Source organism: Trachurus japonicus, chromosome 6 (assembly GCF_045865225.1).
Source record: "Trachurus japonicus isolate A0001 chromosome 6, Traja_1.0".
Taxonomy (NCBI): domain Eukaryota; kingdom Metazoa; phylum Chordata; class Actinopteri; order Carangiformes; family Carangidae; genus Trachurus; species Trachurus japonicus.
In genome coordinates, this window is record NC_140912.1 from 26,336,603 (window position 1) to 26,354,764 (window position 18,162).

Below are 18,162 nucleotides of genomic sequence, written 5' to 3' on the forward strand. Positions count from 1 at the left end.
TGTCTATTTACCAATGTGTTAACCTGGCAACGGTTGCGAGGGGGAAGCATCTGGTCACTATGGAAACCGCGAAACATGAGGTGCGATGGGACGGTTGTAACGGAATTCTCTCTTAACCTTGGAAACAGCAGCTCGACTCTAGTTGTTAAATTTATGTATTTTTGGTTTTTCAATCATTTACCAAACTCTGCTTTGTTTTCTGGCCACATAAAACTCTCAAAACTAGAATCATGTCCATGTGTAATCCAGAATGTTCCTACGGCACTGAACGTATCAAGCTTCTACAACGTCATCATCAAGCGTCATTCAGTTGTTTACGTACAAGTACCGCGTCCACTAGTTTTCATCGGCTGGAAATTTCACAACAAATGTAAACTTTAACTGTGTTAACGAGCAGTTTCGTGATAATGTTAGTTTCTTATTGTTATTTTTCTTTGTTTGGCTGACTGTAAGTAGACATTTTGAAGGCAGTTGTAGACTCTGACTGTTATTTTCCTCTTTATTTTCCCAGTGTTTGTGCTGCTGCAGTTAGCTTGAAGCTAACCCGGTGTAGTCCGAGGAGGAGACGTGAGCAGCAGCTTGGCCCCGGGGACCTGCTCAGAAGATGGACAGTGAAATCCAAAGAGACGGGAGAGTCCTAGACCTGACCGATGATGCCTGGAGGGAGGACAAGCTGCCGTACGAAGATGTCACCATCCCACTGGTACGTGCTGCTACACCGCCACACAGTTTATTGTAAAGCTGCCTTCATGGAGTTTGTTTTCATAGAGCTGCAGGAATTCCTCATTGACATTTTGTATATAAAGGGATAGTTAAACATTCAGTCAAATTCGCCTATTGCCATAATTGCTATAGTCATAGGTTCATTACCTTTAATTACCGGTACATGTTGTTTTGAGATCCACGGGGCAGAGACGTGAGCTGCTGAATAAACACAATGGAGGTGAACGGTACAGGTCCCCTGACCCTCATCAAACTCATCAAATACACAATCCAACAACTCCAAAACGCTCTCATGGACAAGTTGTGACCTGCACATTCACCACACTACGAAATAATCTTGTATAATTATGTAAAATTATGACACATGAAGCAAATACTCGGAACTACTTGCACTATTGAAATCACTCTGTCCAGCAGCCGTGTCTGGAAGGTAATTATGGCTATACATTTGCCTCGAAAACAACTCTGTCTTGTAATGTTACATTATGTTACAAAATGTTGAACTATCCTTTTGATTGTTAATAATTGTTACTTTTCACAAAGACAGAGGCGTTTCTTCAAAAATTCTCTAAGTTTATTGGTCTTATTAATGTTCAATGAGACCACTAGAACATCCTGTAGTCATTTTGAGGCTGAATGCTGTTTTCCAGCTGGCATAATGGCTAAAAGGCTTTGAAAGGGACACAGTACAGAGCATTAAGGGTAAAACCATATCTGATGAAGTGCACAGTGCACACAGAACATCCGTCATTCTTGTGAACCTGGTTTTCCATGCTGTTTTTATGAAGATAACCATCATATTGTTATACCGTGACTCTGATATGAATTGAGATGAATGTAACTTGTGAACCTACTGCTCCTCATTTCCATGGCATTATGTATTCCCCTGGTCTCTGATAGAGTGAACTGCCTGAGGCTGAACAGGACAACGGAGGATCCACAGAGTCCGTAAAAGAACAAGAGATGAAGTGGACAGACCTCGCCCTGCAGAGCCTCCATGAAAACACACCCAGCACCGGAAGCTGAGAGACTTATAACGCAAGTTGCAGCCACCTCCAATCAACTCCACAATTCATCTTGCAACTACTAAGACTGCATTGCTACAGGACAAACAGGCAATTGTGACTCATCTCTACTTCACCTAAACTAAAGGAGGATGTCATTTATATGCACAACTCTGCTTTGAAAAATCAGATGTTGCCTTTTTCGTGTTATGGCTTTCAAATTCCCGCTCAGATGGCTGTAGGTGTAACTGAAGCAACAGTCCACGGACTCTGAGAAATGAATAATGTGACCACGGCTCCCACGTCATCACTCTGTCTTTCCTCCGAGCTTGCGGATGTAGTCACGTGACTCCCCCCCGAGAAGAACTGAGGGGTGTCTGTAGGAGCCTCCCAAGCGATCCCAGAGTGTGAAGTATTGTCCATAGTTGTAGTTGAAGTAGAGGTGATGGTCTACGTGGTGAGCAGCGCCATTGATCAGACATATGAGAGGGCCGGGTATGCGGTAGTCTCCGTCGTGTATGGAAATAGTCCAGATGTTGACAAAGACGAAGAGTGAGAGGTAGACCACCTGTGATGTAAATGTTACAAATGTCATTTATTAAAAAAATTAACAGTTGACAACATTTGTAGTTTTTGTCATCAGAATGTGTTCACATTTGTCCTTAAAGTCGCTCAATTAAAGTTTCAATCAGTGCAGTAAGTTTAGATTGCACACTCATAATTTTCAATATCCTTGCGCCACAAACTCCAGCTGCTGTAACATGACAATATTTAGCATTTAAGAGTGAGTGACCATCAGACTCCCACCTTATGGAGGGGGAAGATGAACGGGTAGACGTGGTAGGGCAAACTCTGCAGGAAGCCGTCGAGTGGGTGGAAGGCGTGGCTGGCAAACGGCGTTGGGATCTTGAATATGTGATGCTGCTTATGTAAGTGCTGAGGAGGAGAAACACAAATCATCTTTAGTGTGGAAAAACAGAATCCAAACTAATGAGAGAATCATAGATGTGTTGTGAATAGAGAAATGTAAGATCTTAAATTATTATTAATAGATGCACAGTTACAGTTCACATACTGAAATGTCGTATTGATACGTCCAAATTTACCCCTGCCGCCAAGAGCCAAGAGCTGATATACAGAATTAAGAACATTACTCTTGTTAATCCTCTTAACTTAATCCTGCATTAAAAGACGTTTTGGTCACTATGCGGCAGCTGTAAACACTCACATACTATCACTATATAGCGAAGTGTCTTATTAACACAATTGTTCTTTTTAGTCTTGTTAATTGTCACCTAATGAATGGAGGACTAAGCTTCACTCTGTCATGGTCTCCACCTACTCCTGGGGAAAATGTCTGGCTCTTTAGCTTCATCTTTGTAGTCCGCCTGCCTGACTACTAATTGGTGCTGAGCAGATAGTGTTTGGTGGGTTCAACTGAGTTTTATTTTCCCCTGAAGCTCACCTTGTAAATGCTCTTATGGTGCATGCACCGGTGTATCCAGTAGATACACATGTCGGTAAAGAACAAAAACCCAGCGATGCTCTGCAGCACTCCAGGCCAGCCTGAAACAGAAACAAATGAAGGACTAGTTAAGTCACTTTTGGATTTAAATCAGTGCTTATATGAGCTCTGAACTGTCTTTTATGGTTTTAAATAATAGCTTTCTCACCAAGTGGAGATTCATGGATGTCGTCATAAAGTTTGCTGTGGCCTTTGACCTCCCAGAAGAAAAGAGCTACTGTGGGGAAGCTCATCCAGAAGATAGCGTTAGTTCCTAGTTGGATTTCTTTTCTTACCTGGTTCTGTTGTTGGATCAAAGACATAATAAGTTCAAGTTAGCATCTGGGAGGAAGGCAGAGGTTTACGTTACGTTAACCAGCTTACCTTAATGAACTGTGGATGTTTCATGAGCTTATGGTCAAACACGTAGTAGAAGTTCAGAGCGCCAAAGGCCAGGTAGATCAGCTCTGCTCCCAGAGTCGTCACCACCCACAGGCTGATAATCTGACGCAGAGCTTCGTCCTCGGGCCACCAGGTCGGGTAAACATACGGAGTGAAGACGTAACGGTCCGCCACGTCCAGCACATCATCCATGGCACAAATCTGTGAGTTCAAGGCAGCTGGAAGATCAGTCTTAAAAAGTCGTCAACACTAATCACAGAAGTTTAGTTGTGGTTAAACTACATAAAACACATAAAGAGTCTTTCCAAATGATTGTGTATCATTGTAAACTAAACTCAAAAGCTCATGATGCTCAATATATTATATATAATAATAGGTTAAAGCGTCATACCTTGCATGAACCTTTTTTAATGTGATATTACATTTCTCTTTTTGTTTTTATTAATACATTTATCGATAAATATTCCCTAAAATTACCTTGTTCCTAACTCTACAGGACAGAGGATCACCCTCAAAGACTTTCTCAGCTGCAAAATTTTAAAAAAGCTAAGAAACATTACCACACCAAATATAAATACATTAGCTGTGGGTAAATCTAGGGTCTAGATTTTAAAAAACTACGTAGTTTAGCACTTTCTTGTCTGTACCTGTTCAAATGTCCACTATCCTGATGCAGTGTCACAACACTGAAGCTGGAAAGACTCCAATTTCACTTCTATTAATATAACTCTTCTTGTTAGACTGAGCACTGTTTTAACCGTGGGCTACCAGGTTGAATGATGATTAGATCAAAGTCCTGACTTTGTTTGACTCAGTTGATTAAAATCTCCTCAATTCCAATCAGACTATATTCAACCATTAGTCTCTCTTCACACCTCTGTCTCAGAATCACCATACAGTTTTAATCAGTGTGAAAGCACAGAGGCCAGACAAGAAGAAAAGTACTTTATTCATCCCCTGGAGGGAAATTCAAATTGTCCAGCAGCTTTACATAACCTAAAATGATATGATATAAATGCCAAGTAAATGGCATTGTGGATTTTGATGGCAGAAGGAATGAAGAGGGCATGTGGCATGAAGAGGGCACGTGAAGTTTGTGCAGAAATCTTCACACTCAGTTGCTTTATACGGATCTTTTAAAGTCTGTTTGACCTAATTCAGTGTTTGTTGTGGAGAATTAAGCATAAATATGTAAGAAATTATATTTGGATTCATTATAATGGACACAAAATGTTGATATCTGTACACATGCTGAGGCAAACCTTCACCATGTGGTCAGATTTATTAATTTAAATAGTTTCAGTATAAATCTGTGTGGTCACCTTTTATCTTTAATTTATCAAACACCTGTTTCATGCTTTAAAATAATGATTTTCCTCAGGATCAGAGAATTTAAAGACAAGACGAGCTGCTGATGAACTGACCTGCTTTAGGACCACGGCCCGACGTCAGAGTTGTGGTGAGCCTTCCTAGAAAGTGGACGTGTCCTCCTCTTCCTCCTCCTTCTTCTTCTCCCACACCACCAGTATATGATTTGTCACAGAGAGCATGTGGCCTTATGTTGCAAATGGTTTAGTAGCAGATAACACACATATACACACTAAAGTGACTTCACCATGCATTCCAGTTCAATAGATGTTCAGATAAATAACTATTTTCGTCCTGGGAGGTGGAAGAGATTCAACCACACGTGCCTGTTTGCTTCATTTTGTTGAGGCAGTGAGTATCTTGACAGGAAGACGCAAGTGAGTCGTGCTGGAACAAGATCCCAGCATGCTCAGCGAATAGCGAGAAGCTCGGTGACATATGATCTTCAAGTCATTTTCTGCTAATTTCAGAGCAGTTTTAGTGGCGTTAACGTTCTTTACTGGTTCGTTCTTTATTTGATTCCAAGTCAGTGAATGTGCTTCGTTATGAAATGAGTAAATCTCAAATCCGATGTCTTTATAAAAGCATAAAGACACACTGATGAGACACGTGAAACAGCATTACAGCCTTTAATCCATGCATTTTGAATTTTGAGCCACCCCATTGATCTGTTTTAGTGTAAAATGAAATCTCCTGCAGGGTGAAGTATGTCATTTTTCTGCAATGCATGTGCAATATCCCATGGTGCGCCGCAGGATCAAATTCCCTGTGAACTGTCTGCCCTTTACACACATACATGCATGCACACATACAGCACGTACACATCCCACACGAACTTGTGAGTGATCAGGAAGAGAAAAAATTAAATAAATACTTATCATCTCATTAGTCCTACTGTGTGTGTGTGTGTGTGTGTGTGTGTGTGTGTGTGTGTGTGTGTGTGTGTGTGTGTGTGTGTGTGTGTTTGTGTCTAAGTTTCAAACCTGACTCACAAACACATATATACAATACAATGTGCATACTGTCACTCAGCAAGAAATGTTCTTTTATTATGTATCTTGTCTGAAGTAATGTTTTCATACAATCATCTGGAACTGATGTTATTTTTCAACCATAATTACTTTCATTTTCACTTCTCAAGAGACCTTAATGTATAATTCAATATCTTATGTGGCCTATTGCATGTCAAAGCTCTGCTCCTTCAAAATGAGGTACAACATGGTTTTCTGATACTCTAGCCTCCACGTTGTTGTGTTTGCTATTATCAACTTCATCCTTTATCAATATCTTTTTACAATAGATTTAATTACTAGGAGAGAGATTACTGCTACCCATAGTGTAGTAGTTTTAGGTGTACAGTGTGAGGAAATGATGAGATACACACACAGTTCAAAGCTCTTGCCCCCTCTCTCTCTCTCTTCAAAGCTACATTTATTTATACGAGATTGTAAATGTCTCCCTCTAGAGTCTCTGGCACAAACAGCAACTCTCTGTTCTGTCCCTTTGAACTTTTTCTATGCATCCTTCTCTGTTTTTCATGTTTGTCATGAGATCACCATGTGATGTGACCCAGAAACAATGGATGAATTAGAAATCTATATCGTTTTGCATCAGTTAAAATTATTCATCATAATCACAAGGCACCTATGGATAATAAATAATAAATAAAATAAACTCTTAAAAGTTCCTTGTGCTAATTTCATCTCATAGCAAACTTGAGAGTAAAAACTGAAGGTACATTTTTATGGTTGAACATTTACATTTTTTCCTCATTTGATGTCCTGTGAACTTTGGGCAGTCAAATTCCCATGTAATATCACAAATAGCCTAAATCTCTAATAGTTTCACAAAAGTTTGTAAAGTAATAAGACAGTGATTTGTCCCTGACCTGACCTCTGACCTGTTCAATATGATACTTATATAAATTGAGAACAGCCTGCAGGCGATTTTAAGTATGTTTCCTCCACATGACCACAATGTGACATCAGATTTGTCAGATTTAGCCTATGTATTGTGGCTCATGTTCTCTTCGTTCGTTTACATTTGAATAGCCTATAGTTTCTAAAATAAAATAAGAAAACTCATCTCCACATCACATATTTCAGTTCACGCTGAGTCATTACGAGACGGTAAACCATGCTGTAAACTTTACAGTTATGACTTCTCGTAATGACTCAGCTCAGTGCAGGATGTCGGTCAGCGTTTATGATTGTGTGGAAAACTTTTCCACCCGACAGCCGAGTGCAAAAAGGGACAAATGTTGCCTTCAGGGTCCCAACACAATCCGAGTGCTATGAATATAAATTTGCCAGTCTCAGTGAAAATATGTGTCAGTTTGGGGCAAAAAACTAAAAAAAAAAAAAAAAATAGTAGCATTAAAACATCCTGGCTTTTCTACTTTAAGGAGTATAATGGTGATCTAGCGTGTGGGCATGCTAATTTTCTCTACAGGATTCAAAACAACAACAACAACAACAACGTTGATTAATTTCGTCGTCACATGAAGCAGATCGATTTCATGGTGAAATTGTGACGTTACGTAGTGAAATGTTGTTGATCGATACCCCGCTAATGTTAATTAAACTATCAGCTTGTGTGTTTTTTTGGCTAGCATACTTTTCACTTTCCTGGTGGTTTTCCATGTGGTGATGAATTTCCCTACTGCACACGGTACTTGAAGGCAACACTACAAAAGCCCATTTTACTCCGGTTTGCTCACCAGCGCCGGGTGCAGAGCTGCAGGAGGAATGACAACAACAAACAGGAGACGCCGTGGACCGTGTGCACAGGGGCCACAACACTGGAGCATCACAACTCACATGGGACGGAGGAATAAAGGAAGAAATGTCCCCGAGCTGAATCTTATTTTTGTCCTCTGGTGGACCTCATTAAGAAATTAATAAACAATTATTTAGACAAAATTTTTAAAAACATAGCTAGATAAATGGGGTGATCTTAAGACGTAGTAGGGCATATCATAATGATTTATTGAATGATTTGATAGATGTGTTTAAACTGTAAAGGCATAAAAGTAGGCATACCACTGTGTATTTTATGTTTTTTTATTGATTAGTTCCAGCCAACAACTGGCCTTCAGAATAAAATATGAGAATTTAAACTCTGTAGAAGAAGCAACAACGTGGAAAAGTTACACTTCAACAGAAAAGGGATGGACATCAATTAGAATAGTCATAGAGAGAAAAAAACAAAAACATTGATAAAGGCTGAATGTATAGCATTTAAGTGACAAACATCTCATTAACTGCTGACATGTCATGGTTTTCTTGTTTGCTGTCAATTCAAGAGACTCAAAGTTACATTCAGTATCAATTAGAAACATTTTAAACGAGGAAATCCTGTGAAAAAAATAAATAAATACGAGAAATGTGATATATTTCTGTATAACTGTCACAGTTAAAGGAAAGCCCACACTAATGAACGCAATGTAAGTTGATAATATCCTTTAATTTGCACTAAAATTCATTTTTACACACACAATAAGGCAAATAGCTATCACACTACAGCCATTGTGTAATGGATTGCTAGGCTATGTATAAGGCATAGTATTAGAAATAACAAACATGACATGACACTCCTCATTAAATTTCAACATAAGGGAAGTTTTTGCTGTTCCCACTAATTTCCCCACAATTTATTGAACCGTGCGCAAAATGATTAGCCAACCATTTTGCACTTTCCCACCCTAGTTTTTTCCTTTTTTCTTTTACAGTGTAGCTATATTGATCCTTATCATCACCATTGACCACACACATTTTATTTTCTATTTTTAAGTGAATTAGCCTATATATCATGTTTATTTGTGTCAGGCATTACAATGAAGCTGATGTGTTCTATATATTCTCCCTTATATAATGATGTTTTTCTCCTATAAACATGTTAATTATTCCAGGGGGTTAAGTGTCACTCGGGGGGAAACAGGGGGGGTCCAGAGGGGGGCTTATGTAATTTTCAGACGACACGCCAACCCTGGGAATCCGTGTGTTTCTCCCGCTGCGGGGCGGTAAATCTGCTCGTGTGCACAAACTCCTTTGTAATCATCTACTCGACGTGCAGGCGTGCAGCGGCAGCATGACTGATTTTTGCACTCGGTGCTGTTGTCGCTGCTATAAAAGGGGCCGCCCATTCACCTCCAGATCACAACACTGACTCAACCGAGACAGACAACACACAGATACTTCTCTCTTCTCTGCTAAAGACGAACCAGACGCCACCTGAAGAAATGGACCCCTGCGAGTGCTCCAAGAGTAAGTAGTCTGTTAGTAGTAGTAGTGTGGCGTTCAATGACTGTGTTTGAGAGCGACATTGAGACACTTTGTCAGTCAAAACTAATTTTTATTTTTTTGTATTTTTGTTTTCAGCTGGAACCTGCAACTGCGGAGGATCCTGCAGCTGCACAAACTGCTCCTGTACCACCTGCAAGAAGAGTAAGTCCTTCATGTAAAGACCATAGACTGTAAAAAGAAGACAAAATGTTGAGTAGTTTACTGGCGTCATCACCTTAACTCTTGACATCCTGGATGCAACGTGTCTCAAATCCACGATTTTTTTTTATTTTTTATTTTGTCTGTAGCAATATGTAGGCTATTTTAAATTATGCACTCTTAAAATGTTTTTTGGTGTCCTAGTTGTTTCACTTCACGTGAAACGCAGTTACCAAGCGCAGCCCAGGTGTCTTCAATTGGCTTAATTAATTAGGGTTCAATGTAAAGGTGTAAATAGCTTCCATCTGCTGTTTGTCACTAAATCACTGTGTCCTCTTCTTCCAGGCTGCTGCTCCTGCTGCCCCTCTGGATGCACCAAGTGCGCCTCTGGCTGCGTGTGCAAGGGGAAGACATGCGACACCAGCTGCTGTCAGTGATGCGCCTGCAGCATCAGCGCCTATACCCGGGCTGAGACGAGCCGCCCGCGGTGTGATGGACCCTTTTTTGTGATCAACTTTTGAATCAATTTCTGTCTTATTATTGTCACGTGTGTCTTAAGAAGTTACTGTTTTGTACCTTACTGTCTTCCAGTGTTGAAATAAATCATGTTTCCGCAACGTGGTGGTTGTCCTGGGTTTGGCTTTCAAAATGTGTTGCTGTCTAAGTGACTGCAGCATCAAACCATAGAATTTTTTTTTTTCTTCCTTGTTCACGATATCTAAATGACATTAACGTGCTGAGATAACATAGTGTGCAAATACACAAGTGGGGAACTACTTTATCAATCCAGTTCAAGTTTGAATCATTTAATATTGGTAAACTATAGTTTTTTTTCTCTCCTTATTTTTACTTAACTTCATTTTCACAGTTTCTTAAATGGCGCTGTATACATTTATCATGTATAATTATAATATTATGATCAAATATCACTTATAAAAACGTTTTAACGAGGCGGAACTGAAGTGACGCTCTTCTCGTTGCTAGTAGCAACCGGAACAGAAACGAGCGACGCACACCGGAAGTAACGCGTTGTTTTGCTTCTGCTGCGTGAACTCCTCAAGTTGTTTTGTATTGTTTTTTGTCGTAATGAAGCCGAAGCAGTCGCGTTAATCGTTTAATTGAACCGGTGGTGTTGTTATTAAAAGCGAGTCAAGATGCCGAAGGTGGAGCCTGGTTTGCTCCGACACCATGGGAGTACGACGACGGAGAGAAGCCGCTCCATGTTTACTAACGTTACTGTCTCTGCGGGCTGGTGGTCCTTTTTTTTATTTTTTTTTCCAAGTATTAACAAATTACAAACATTTAAGGCACATTTGTGATACAAAAATTGAAAATGTTGAATCAGCTAGCAAGCCAATGAAACGAAGAGAATGGAGAATAACAATGTGAGGGTCTTATTCAAGCAGGGTAAATAAATCCAATGAAGAAAAGAGTCTCTGGGCATTTCTGTTTGTCATGTAGCTAGTACAAGGATGTACTTGTATATTTTGAGTTCATTCTTCCATCCATTGATGTGGGGCTTCACCTTGATCTGTGAATGAAATGTTTTCCAAGCGTGATCAAGTTGTTCACTAAGAAGTGTAAGTTTGTTTGTTTTTTCCTTTAGTTGCACTTGTGGTAGCCTATATTGATGTGTTGATGAAAAGAAGGGATCACTTCAAAAAATAAGTTTATTAACAAGAAGAAGAACAGTATACAAAAAATGCGAAATCTTCTCTCGACTAGCCCAGAGCTGACAACCCCATCTCCAAACAGAGAGGGGTCCTAAACTCGATGTTAAATGACCCCTGACCTACCCTCTAACCTTTAGGCAAGAACGAACCCAATGCCCTGTGTCCCAGGGCCCTTAAACCAGACACATTCATTTCGATCAGATTACTTCTGTGCAAAACATGTCCATCAAGCAGAGCATCGATTAACACATTCCTTCAGTTCCAAACAAGACACACATACAAAAAAAGAACATAAAATAATTCAAGGTATTAAAGTAAGAAAGTTAAGGTCTCTAATAGGCTACACTACACGCTCCAACTTGAATCGACATCCAGTTTAACGGGTGCAAAACAATTTGTTTGGTCAACAACCAGCTTTGAAACAATACCCAAAATTGTATAACATGCTCACCTTCATATAGAAAATATGTTCCACAGTTTCAATGTCACTCTCCTAAAATCCACACAAATTATTATTCCAATTAAATCTTAAATGTAATAGAAGTGGTTCGATGAGGCAGATGGTTCTGGCCTGGGAATCCGTGTGCTTCTCCCGCTGCGGTGCGGTAAATCAGATCGTGTGCACAAACTCCTTTGTAATCATATGTGCACGCGTGCAGCAGCAGCAGCAGCCTGACTGATTTTTGCACGCGGTCCTGTTGACTGCCTGCCATAAAAGGGGCCGCCCATTCACCTCCAGATCACAACACTGACTGTGACAGACAACACAGATCTACTTCTCTCTTCTCTGAAGACGAACCAGACGCCACCTGAAGAAATGGACCCCTGCGAGTGCTCCAAGAGTAAGTACTAGCTACTGTGGTGTTCAATGACTGTGTTTGAGAGCGACATTGAGACACTTTGTCAATCAAAACTAATTTTATTTTTTGTATTTTTCTATTTTCAGCTGGAACCTGCAGCTGCGGAGAATCCTGCAGCTGCACAAACTGCTCCTGTACCACCTGCAAGAAGAGTAAGTCCTTCATGTAAAGACAATAGACTGTTAAAAAAAAAAGAAGACAAAATGTTGAGCAGTTTACTGGCGTCATAACCTTAACTCTTGACATCCTGGATGCAACGTGTCTCAAATCCACGATTTATTTTATTTTTTTGTCTCAATCTGTAGGCATATTTTACATTATGCACTAAAATGTTTTTTGGTGTCCTAGTTGTTTCACTTCCACGTGAATCGCATGTAGTTAGCAGCCCAGGTGTCTCCAATTGGCTTAATTAATTAGAGTTCAATGTAAAGGTGTAAATGGCTTCCACCTGCTGCTGTTTGTCACTAAATCACTGTGTCCTCTTCCTCTTCTTCCAGGCTGCTGCTCTTGCTGCCCCTCTGGATGCACCAAGTGCGCCTCTGGCTGCGTGTGCAAGGGGAAGACATGCGACACCAGCTGCTGTCAGTGATGCGCCTGCAGCATCAGCGCCTATACCCGGGCTGAGCCGAGACGAGCCGCCCGCGGTGTGATGGAGCCTTTTTTGTGATCAACTTTTGATTATTGTCACGTGTGTGTCTTAAGAAGTTATTTTGTACCTTACTGTCTTTCAGTGTTGAAATAAATCATGTTTCCTCAATGTTATGGTTGTCCTGGGTTTGGCTTTAAAAAATGTCGGGGCAGAGCAAGGTCAGAGTCGGGGAGCGTTTAATACGTATTAAGTGTTAAAGCTACAGTTTCCTTAGAAGTCCTCTGCTCTTCTGCTCCTCTGGTCAAATGCAGCCATTACATGTTTAAAAATAACCCTGAACTTAAATCTACTAAAAGGCTTAAATGCGACTGTTGTAGCCTATAAATAAAAGTCACGCTGTCTAAAAGTGTCTGCAGCATCAGCCATAGATTTTTTTTTGTTGAGATTAAAGTGTGCAAATACAATAGGCCTACTATCAATTCAAGTTAAAACGTAAATACAATATTTCAAGTTATGAATTTAAATCATTTAAAGGTTGACTATGTAGAATTACAAGAACAACAGAAAAAGAATTCCAGCAGTCGATTGCCAGACCGTTGCTAGGCAAAACGGGCCGTTGCTAGGGACTCCGCTCTGAACAGAGGACAGCAGAGGAGGAGAGCTAAGCAGGATATTTACCTTATGTTTCATTTTTACCGTCATTAACAGCATAATAAATGACTTGTAGCTTGTTACAGGGACAGTGGAGGCTCTCTGCCTTCACACCGCTGCTGCTCAGAGCCTCCGCTGCCTGTCACTGCTCTCCTCAAGTTGGAAAAAAAAAAAAAAAGGAGCTCCGTGGCACCGAAAGTCCGCGACGATAAACGTGTTTATGCAGAGCCGGTTCAGACCTCCATGGGGCCCTAGGCAAAATTCTGCTAAGGGGCCTAACTGAACCCCAAAAACTTTCAACAGTCGCACCTGACACCCAGTGTTTCCACTTATCCCCCTTTAAACATATTGCACTGTTGGTCTAACTAAGAATAAATTCAGAACAAATCAAACTAAATGTGTAAACAAACAATCATACAGTCTTACATGTTGGGCATGCATGTTAATGTTTGAAATAACTCACGATTAAATAAAACTAAAATATAGATAAGGCTACTATTAATTCAGCTCCATCAAATTGGCTGCACTTGTTTTACTTTAATATACTTCAAATGTAGGTAATTATGTATATTATTATTTATTATATATATATATTTTTTAGCACCATTGTCACAATATTTCACAAGTTTTGTTTAATTCACTAAGATATCTGCATCTATATTTGTCTGTATCCAAGCAACAAAATTAAATCTTAGTCAATATTTATCCATTACTTTCCATTTTGTGTAAGTGCAGTTGTAACTACACTACAACTAAAATCATAGAAGCCAGCAAGACGCACACAGAGACCGGGGTTCACCCAGGGCTCAGCGCTCTGTTAATGTAGGTCAAACACGGACTAGTCCTTCCCACTCTCCCACCCGGAGAGGAGAGTTACCTGACTGCTGTTCCCGCAGGTCATTGTCAGCTGTTTCTAACCCCCTTAATTCCCTGAGGGATAACTCTGCTTCATCGTGGCGTGCTAAACGCTGTCTTGCTAGGAATCCGGTAGGCCAACACGTGCGCAACGGACGGTCACGTCGTCAGGTTTTGTTTTGTTTTTTCACGGGGCCTCTATTATTTTGCGGGGCCCTACGCAACGTGCGTAGTGTGCGTATTGGGTGAACCGGTAAGACTACACAAATACACCCATCCTAACAAGTATATGATAATCCATTGATCCACCGATTGATTATTAAAAAGGCTTGGTTGGAAACAAACGCATCCGACCGGGAGGAGGCAGGAAAACAGCGGAGAGTTGAGCCACATGTCAGCTACAGGCAGGTACGAATGTAAACAGAACGTTGTGTAGAAATATGTAGAATATTTATTAAAAGCTATATTTTTTCAAAAATAATACATCCATTGGGCCTTTAGAGGGGTACAGAATGAAAGTATTGCTTTTCCATAAAAAAATTTTTTTTAGTCTGAATTATTATTTTTAATATTTTTGACGGGCTCGACAATGACTTTCTGTCAACGTTCTGTTTACATTCGTACCTGCCTGTAGCCGACATGTGGCTCAATTCTCCGCTGTTTTCCTGCCTCCTCCCGGTCGGATGCGTTTGTTTCCAACCAAGCCTTTTTAATAATCAATCGGTGGATCAATGGATTATCATATACTTGTTAGGATGGGTGTATTTGTGTAGTCTTATCTGTCATAAACACGTTTATCGTCGCGGACTTTCGGTGCCACGGAGCTCCTTTTTTTTTTTTTTCCAACTTGACGAGAGCAGTGACAGCGGAGGCTCTGAGCAGCAGCGGTGTGAAGGCAGAGAGCCTCCACTCTCCCTGTAACACGCTACAAGTCATTTATTATGCTGTTAATGACGGTAAAAATGAAACATAAGGTAAATATCCTGCTTAGTCCTCCTCCTCTGCTGTCCTCTGATCAGAGCGGAGTCCCTAGCAACGGCCCGTTTTACCTAGCAACGGTCTGGCAATCGACTGCTGGAATTCTTTTTCTGTTGTTTTTCTTGTCATTCTACATAGTCAACCTTTAATATGGGTAAACTCCAAATAGTCATTTTGTTCTCCTTATTAATTTATTTTTACTTAACTTTATTTTTCCACTGGGTTTCTTGAATGGCGCGCTATATACATTTAATTTATCCTTTATCATTTTTAACTAGCTATTATGACTTATATCACTTATAAAAACCATAGAGATCAAAACGTAAAGACGGTACGTTTTAACGAGGCGGAACTGAAGTGACGCTCTTCTCGTTGCTAGGAGGAACCGGAACCAACAGCAACGAGCGACGCACCCCGGAAGTAACGCGCTGTTTCTGTTTCTGCTGCGTGACCGCCTCAAGTTAGTGTTTTGTTTTGTCGTTTTTTGTCGTAATGAAGCCGAAGCAGTAGCGTTTAATAGTTTAATTGAACCGTGTTGTTGTTATTAAAAGCGAGTCGAGATGCCGAAGGTCGTGTCGAGGAGCGTGGTTTGCTCCGACACCCGGGACCGGGAGGAGTACGACGACGGGGAGAAGCCGCTCCATGTTTACTACTGCCTCTGCGGGCAGATGGTGCTGGTGCTCGACTGCCAGCTGGAGAAGCTGCCCATGAGGCCCCGGGACCGGGCCAGGGTGATCGACGCCGCCAAACACGCTCACAAGTTCTGCAACGTGGAGGAAGACGAGACCGCGTACGTCAAGAGAGCCGAGGGCATCGAGAGGCAGCGCCGCAAGAAGTGCGGGAAGTGCGGGCTGCTGCTCTTCTACCAGCACCAGGACAAGAACAGCCCGGCCACCTTCATCGTGGACGGAGCCGTGGTCAAGTTCGGCCAGGGCTTCGGCAACACCAGCGTCTACAGCCAGAAGCAGCCGGAGGCCCCCAAGAAGGTGCGTGGAGTAGTAGTAGTAGTAGTAGTAGTAGTAGGGATGTTATTACTATGCTCGAAGCAGACTACGGTGGCCCTGAGGTGCAATTCACAACAGCAAAATCAGAAAACACAACAGCAAAATCAGAAAACACAACACTAAAAGAGAAAACAACGCAAATCAGAAAACACAACAGCAAAAAGAGACACATGACAAACACAACACACACACAAAAAGAGAAAACACAATGACAAAAGAGAAAACAACGACAAATTACTAAACACAACAACAAAACAGAAAACTGTTTTCTGTAATTTGTCGTTGTGTTTTCTCTTTTTGTGTTGTGTTTTCTCTTTTGCTGTTGTAAGCCTGTGCATATTCTCATTTGTCCAGGTCATAGTATCTCAAAGGAATTTTAAATCGAAAGCAACTGGACTTGGTTATTTGTCTAGGAAGACGTTTAACCTCTCATCCAAGAGGCTTCATCAGTTCATGCTCGCATCTGACCAGGCTCAAAATTCCTTTGAGATACTATGACCTGGACAAATGAGAATATGCACAGGCTTATTGCACCAGTCGGACCAGTCCCAGCCTGGTCAGATGCGTACATGAACTGATGAAGCCTCTTGGATGAGAGGTGAAACATCTTCCTAGACAAATAACCAAGTCCAGTTGCTTTCGATTTAAAATTCCTTTGAGATTTTGCTGTTGTGTTTTCTCTTTTTGTGTTGTGTTTTCTCTTTTGCTGTTGTATTTTCTCTTTTGCTGTTGTATTTTCTCTTTTGCTGTTGTATTTTCTCTTTTGCTGTTGTGTTTTCTCTTTTGTCGTTGTGTTTTCTCTTTTGCCGTTGTGTTTTTTCTTTTGCTGTTGTGTTTTCAGCAGATGTCGCCATGTTTAATTGTATCAAATGCTTCAAAACACTGAACCATTTCAACACAATTGATTCATATTGATTGATTGCTTCTCCATCACTAGGTGCGTGTGATGATGACGAAGAGGACCAAGGACATGGGCAAGTTCAGCTCCGTGACCGTGTCCACCATCGACGAGGAGGAGGAGGAGATCGAGGCCCGGGAAGTGGCCGACTCGTACGCCCAGAACGCCAAGGTGATCGAGAAGCAGCTGGAGAGGAAGGGCATGAGCAAGAGGAGGCTGCAGGAGCTGGCCGAGCTGGAGGCCAAGAAGGCCAAGATGAAGGGCACGCTCATCGACAACCAGTTCAAGTAGTGGACCACCGGTCTCACACAGGGACAGGGGGGCTGCTGGACCGGGACTGGGACTGGGACTGGGGAGGTGTTCACCCACAGTGGATCTGTCCAGTACTGACTCCAGTGGACAACAAATATAGTTTTGTACATTTGTACACACAGAAACTGGACTGATAATATGTGTCGTTTCTGGGAACTACCATCTTAATCTAGAACATTTAAGTTTGAATTTGTTTAAAATGTTATTTTGTATGAAAATTAAAAGACCAAATAAACGTGTTTGTTTTTTTTTGTTTTTTTTAATTAAATTCAGTTGTTATTCATGTCATATTTACCATGGTATCTGCAGATCTTGGGGAAAGTGTGTTGTCACTTCAAGATCTTTGACAGTCCACTCATCGGCAACCAGTTCAGTAGACTACTCTCACACAGGGGCCAGTTTACAAACAAAAATACAATTTCAACAAAGACAGATAAATACAAATACATTCACTGACTGTGGCTGTGGCTTTTACCCTATGAAGATGTTCACCTGCACTCACCCACAGTGGATCAACTCCAGTGGACACAATTTATACATTTGTACACACAGAAACTGGACTGATAATATGTGTGGTTCCTGGGAATCTTAATATTGGCGTTTATGTTTAAAATGTTATTTTGTACAAAAATTAAAGGACCAAAATGAACTTGTTTGGTATTTTATGATTCAGGTGTTATCAGTATAATATCTGCAAGTCTGTGGCTTTCAAAACCTTTGATAGTCCAATTCTGTTAAATATGGTCATGGGCAAGGTCTCGTTTATTCATATAGGTGTTTTACATTTAAATAGCAATAAAATAGGATACATTTAACAAGAATACAATTTCATCAAAGACAGAGATAAATACAAACGCATTCACTGACTGTGGCTGTTACCCTGTAGAGATATTCACCTG

At 40.8% G+C, this 18,162-nt stretch overlaps 5 protein-coding genes across 7 annotated transcripts; 4 read left to right on the forward strand and 1 right to left on the reverse strand.

Moving 5' to 3' along the window:
- The first annotated feature begins 264 nt into the window (after positions 1-264).
- anapc13 (anaphase promoting complex subunit 13) lies at positions 265-2,273 on the forward strand. Its single transcript, XM_085780046.1, has 3 exons — positions 265-370; positions 512-703; positions 1,624-2,273. Exons 2-3 carry the CDS (start codon positions 605-607, stop codon positions 1,747-1,749), a joined length of 225 nt encoding a protein of 74 aa, XP_085636172.1. The 5' UTR covers positions 265-370; positions 512-604; the 3' UTR covers positions 1,750-2,273.
- LOC146986286 (lathosterol oxidase-like) lies at positions 2,035-5,349 on the reverse strand. Of its 2 annotated transcripts, XM_085780044.1 has the most exons (6): positions 5,058-5,349; positions 3,616-3,834; positions 3,401-3,533; positions 3,193-3,293; positions 2,535-2,663; positions 2,035-2,295 (listed from the first exon to the last, which is right to left on the reverse strand). In XM_085780044.1, exons 2-6 carry the CDS (start codon positions 3,823-3,825, stop codon positions 2,035-2,037), a joined length of 834 nt encoding a protein of 277 aa, XP_085636170.1. In that variant the 5' UTR covers positions 3,826-3,834; positions 5,058-5,349. The 2 variants fall into 2 exon arrangements, with proteins under 2 accessions (XP_085636170.1, XP_085636171.1); XM_085780045.1 differs by lacking the exon at positions 5,058-5,349 and having other exon boundaries at positions 3,616-3,840.
- Positions 5,350-9,215: 3,866 nt separating this feature from the next.
- LOC146986287 (metallothionein) lies at positions 9,216-10,060 on the forward strand. Its single transcript, XM_085780047.1, has 3 exons — positions 9,216-9,266; positions 9,381-9,446; positions 9,789-10,060. The coding sequence occupies exons 1-3, from the start codon at positions 9,242-9,244 to the stop codon at positions 9,878-9,880; spliced, it is 183 nt and encodes a 60-aa protein (XP_085636173.1). The 5' UTR covers positions 9,216-9,241; the 3' UTR covers positions 9,881-10,060.
- A 522-nt stretch (positions 10,061-10,582) lies between these two features.
- On the forward strand, positions 10,583-17,907 carry steep1 (STING1 ER exit protein 1). Of its 2 annotated transcripts, XM_085780049.1 has the most exons (3): positions 10,583-10,606; positions 15,619-16,035; positions 16,991-17,907. In XM_085780049.1, exons 1-3 carry the CDS (start codon positions 10,598-10,600, stop codon positions 17,240-17,242), a joined length of 678 nt encoding a protein of 225 aa, XP_085636175.1. In that variant the 5' UTR covers positions 10,583-10,597; the 3' UTR covers positions 17,243-17,907. The 2 variants fall into 2 exon arrangements, with proteins under 2 accessions (XP_085636175.1, XP_085636174.1); XM_085780048.1 differs by lacking the exon at positions 10,583-10,606 and having other exon boundaries at positions 15,574-16,035.
- On the forward strand, positions 11,904-12,586 carry LOC146986289 (metallothionein-like). Its single transcript, XM_085780050.1, has 3 exons — positions 11,904-11,958; positions 12,063-12,128; positions 12,474-12,586. Exons 1-3 carry the CDS (start codon positions 11,934-11,936, stop codon positions 12,563-12,565), a joined length of 183 nt encoding a protein of 60 aa, XP_085636176.1. The 5' UTR covers positions 11,904-11,933; the 3' UTR covers positions 12,566-12,586.
- Positions 17,908-18,162: the final 255 nt, after the last annotated feature.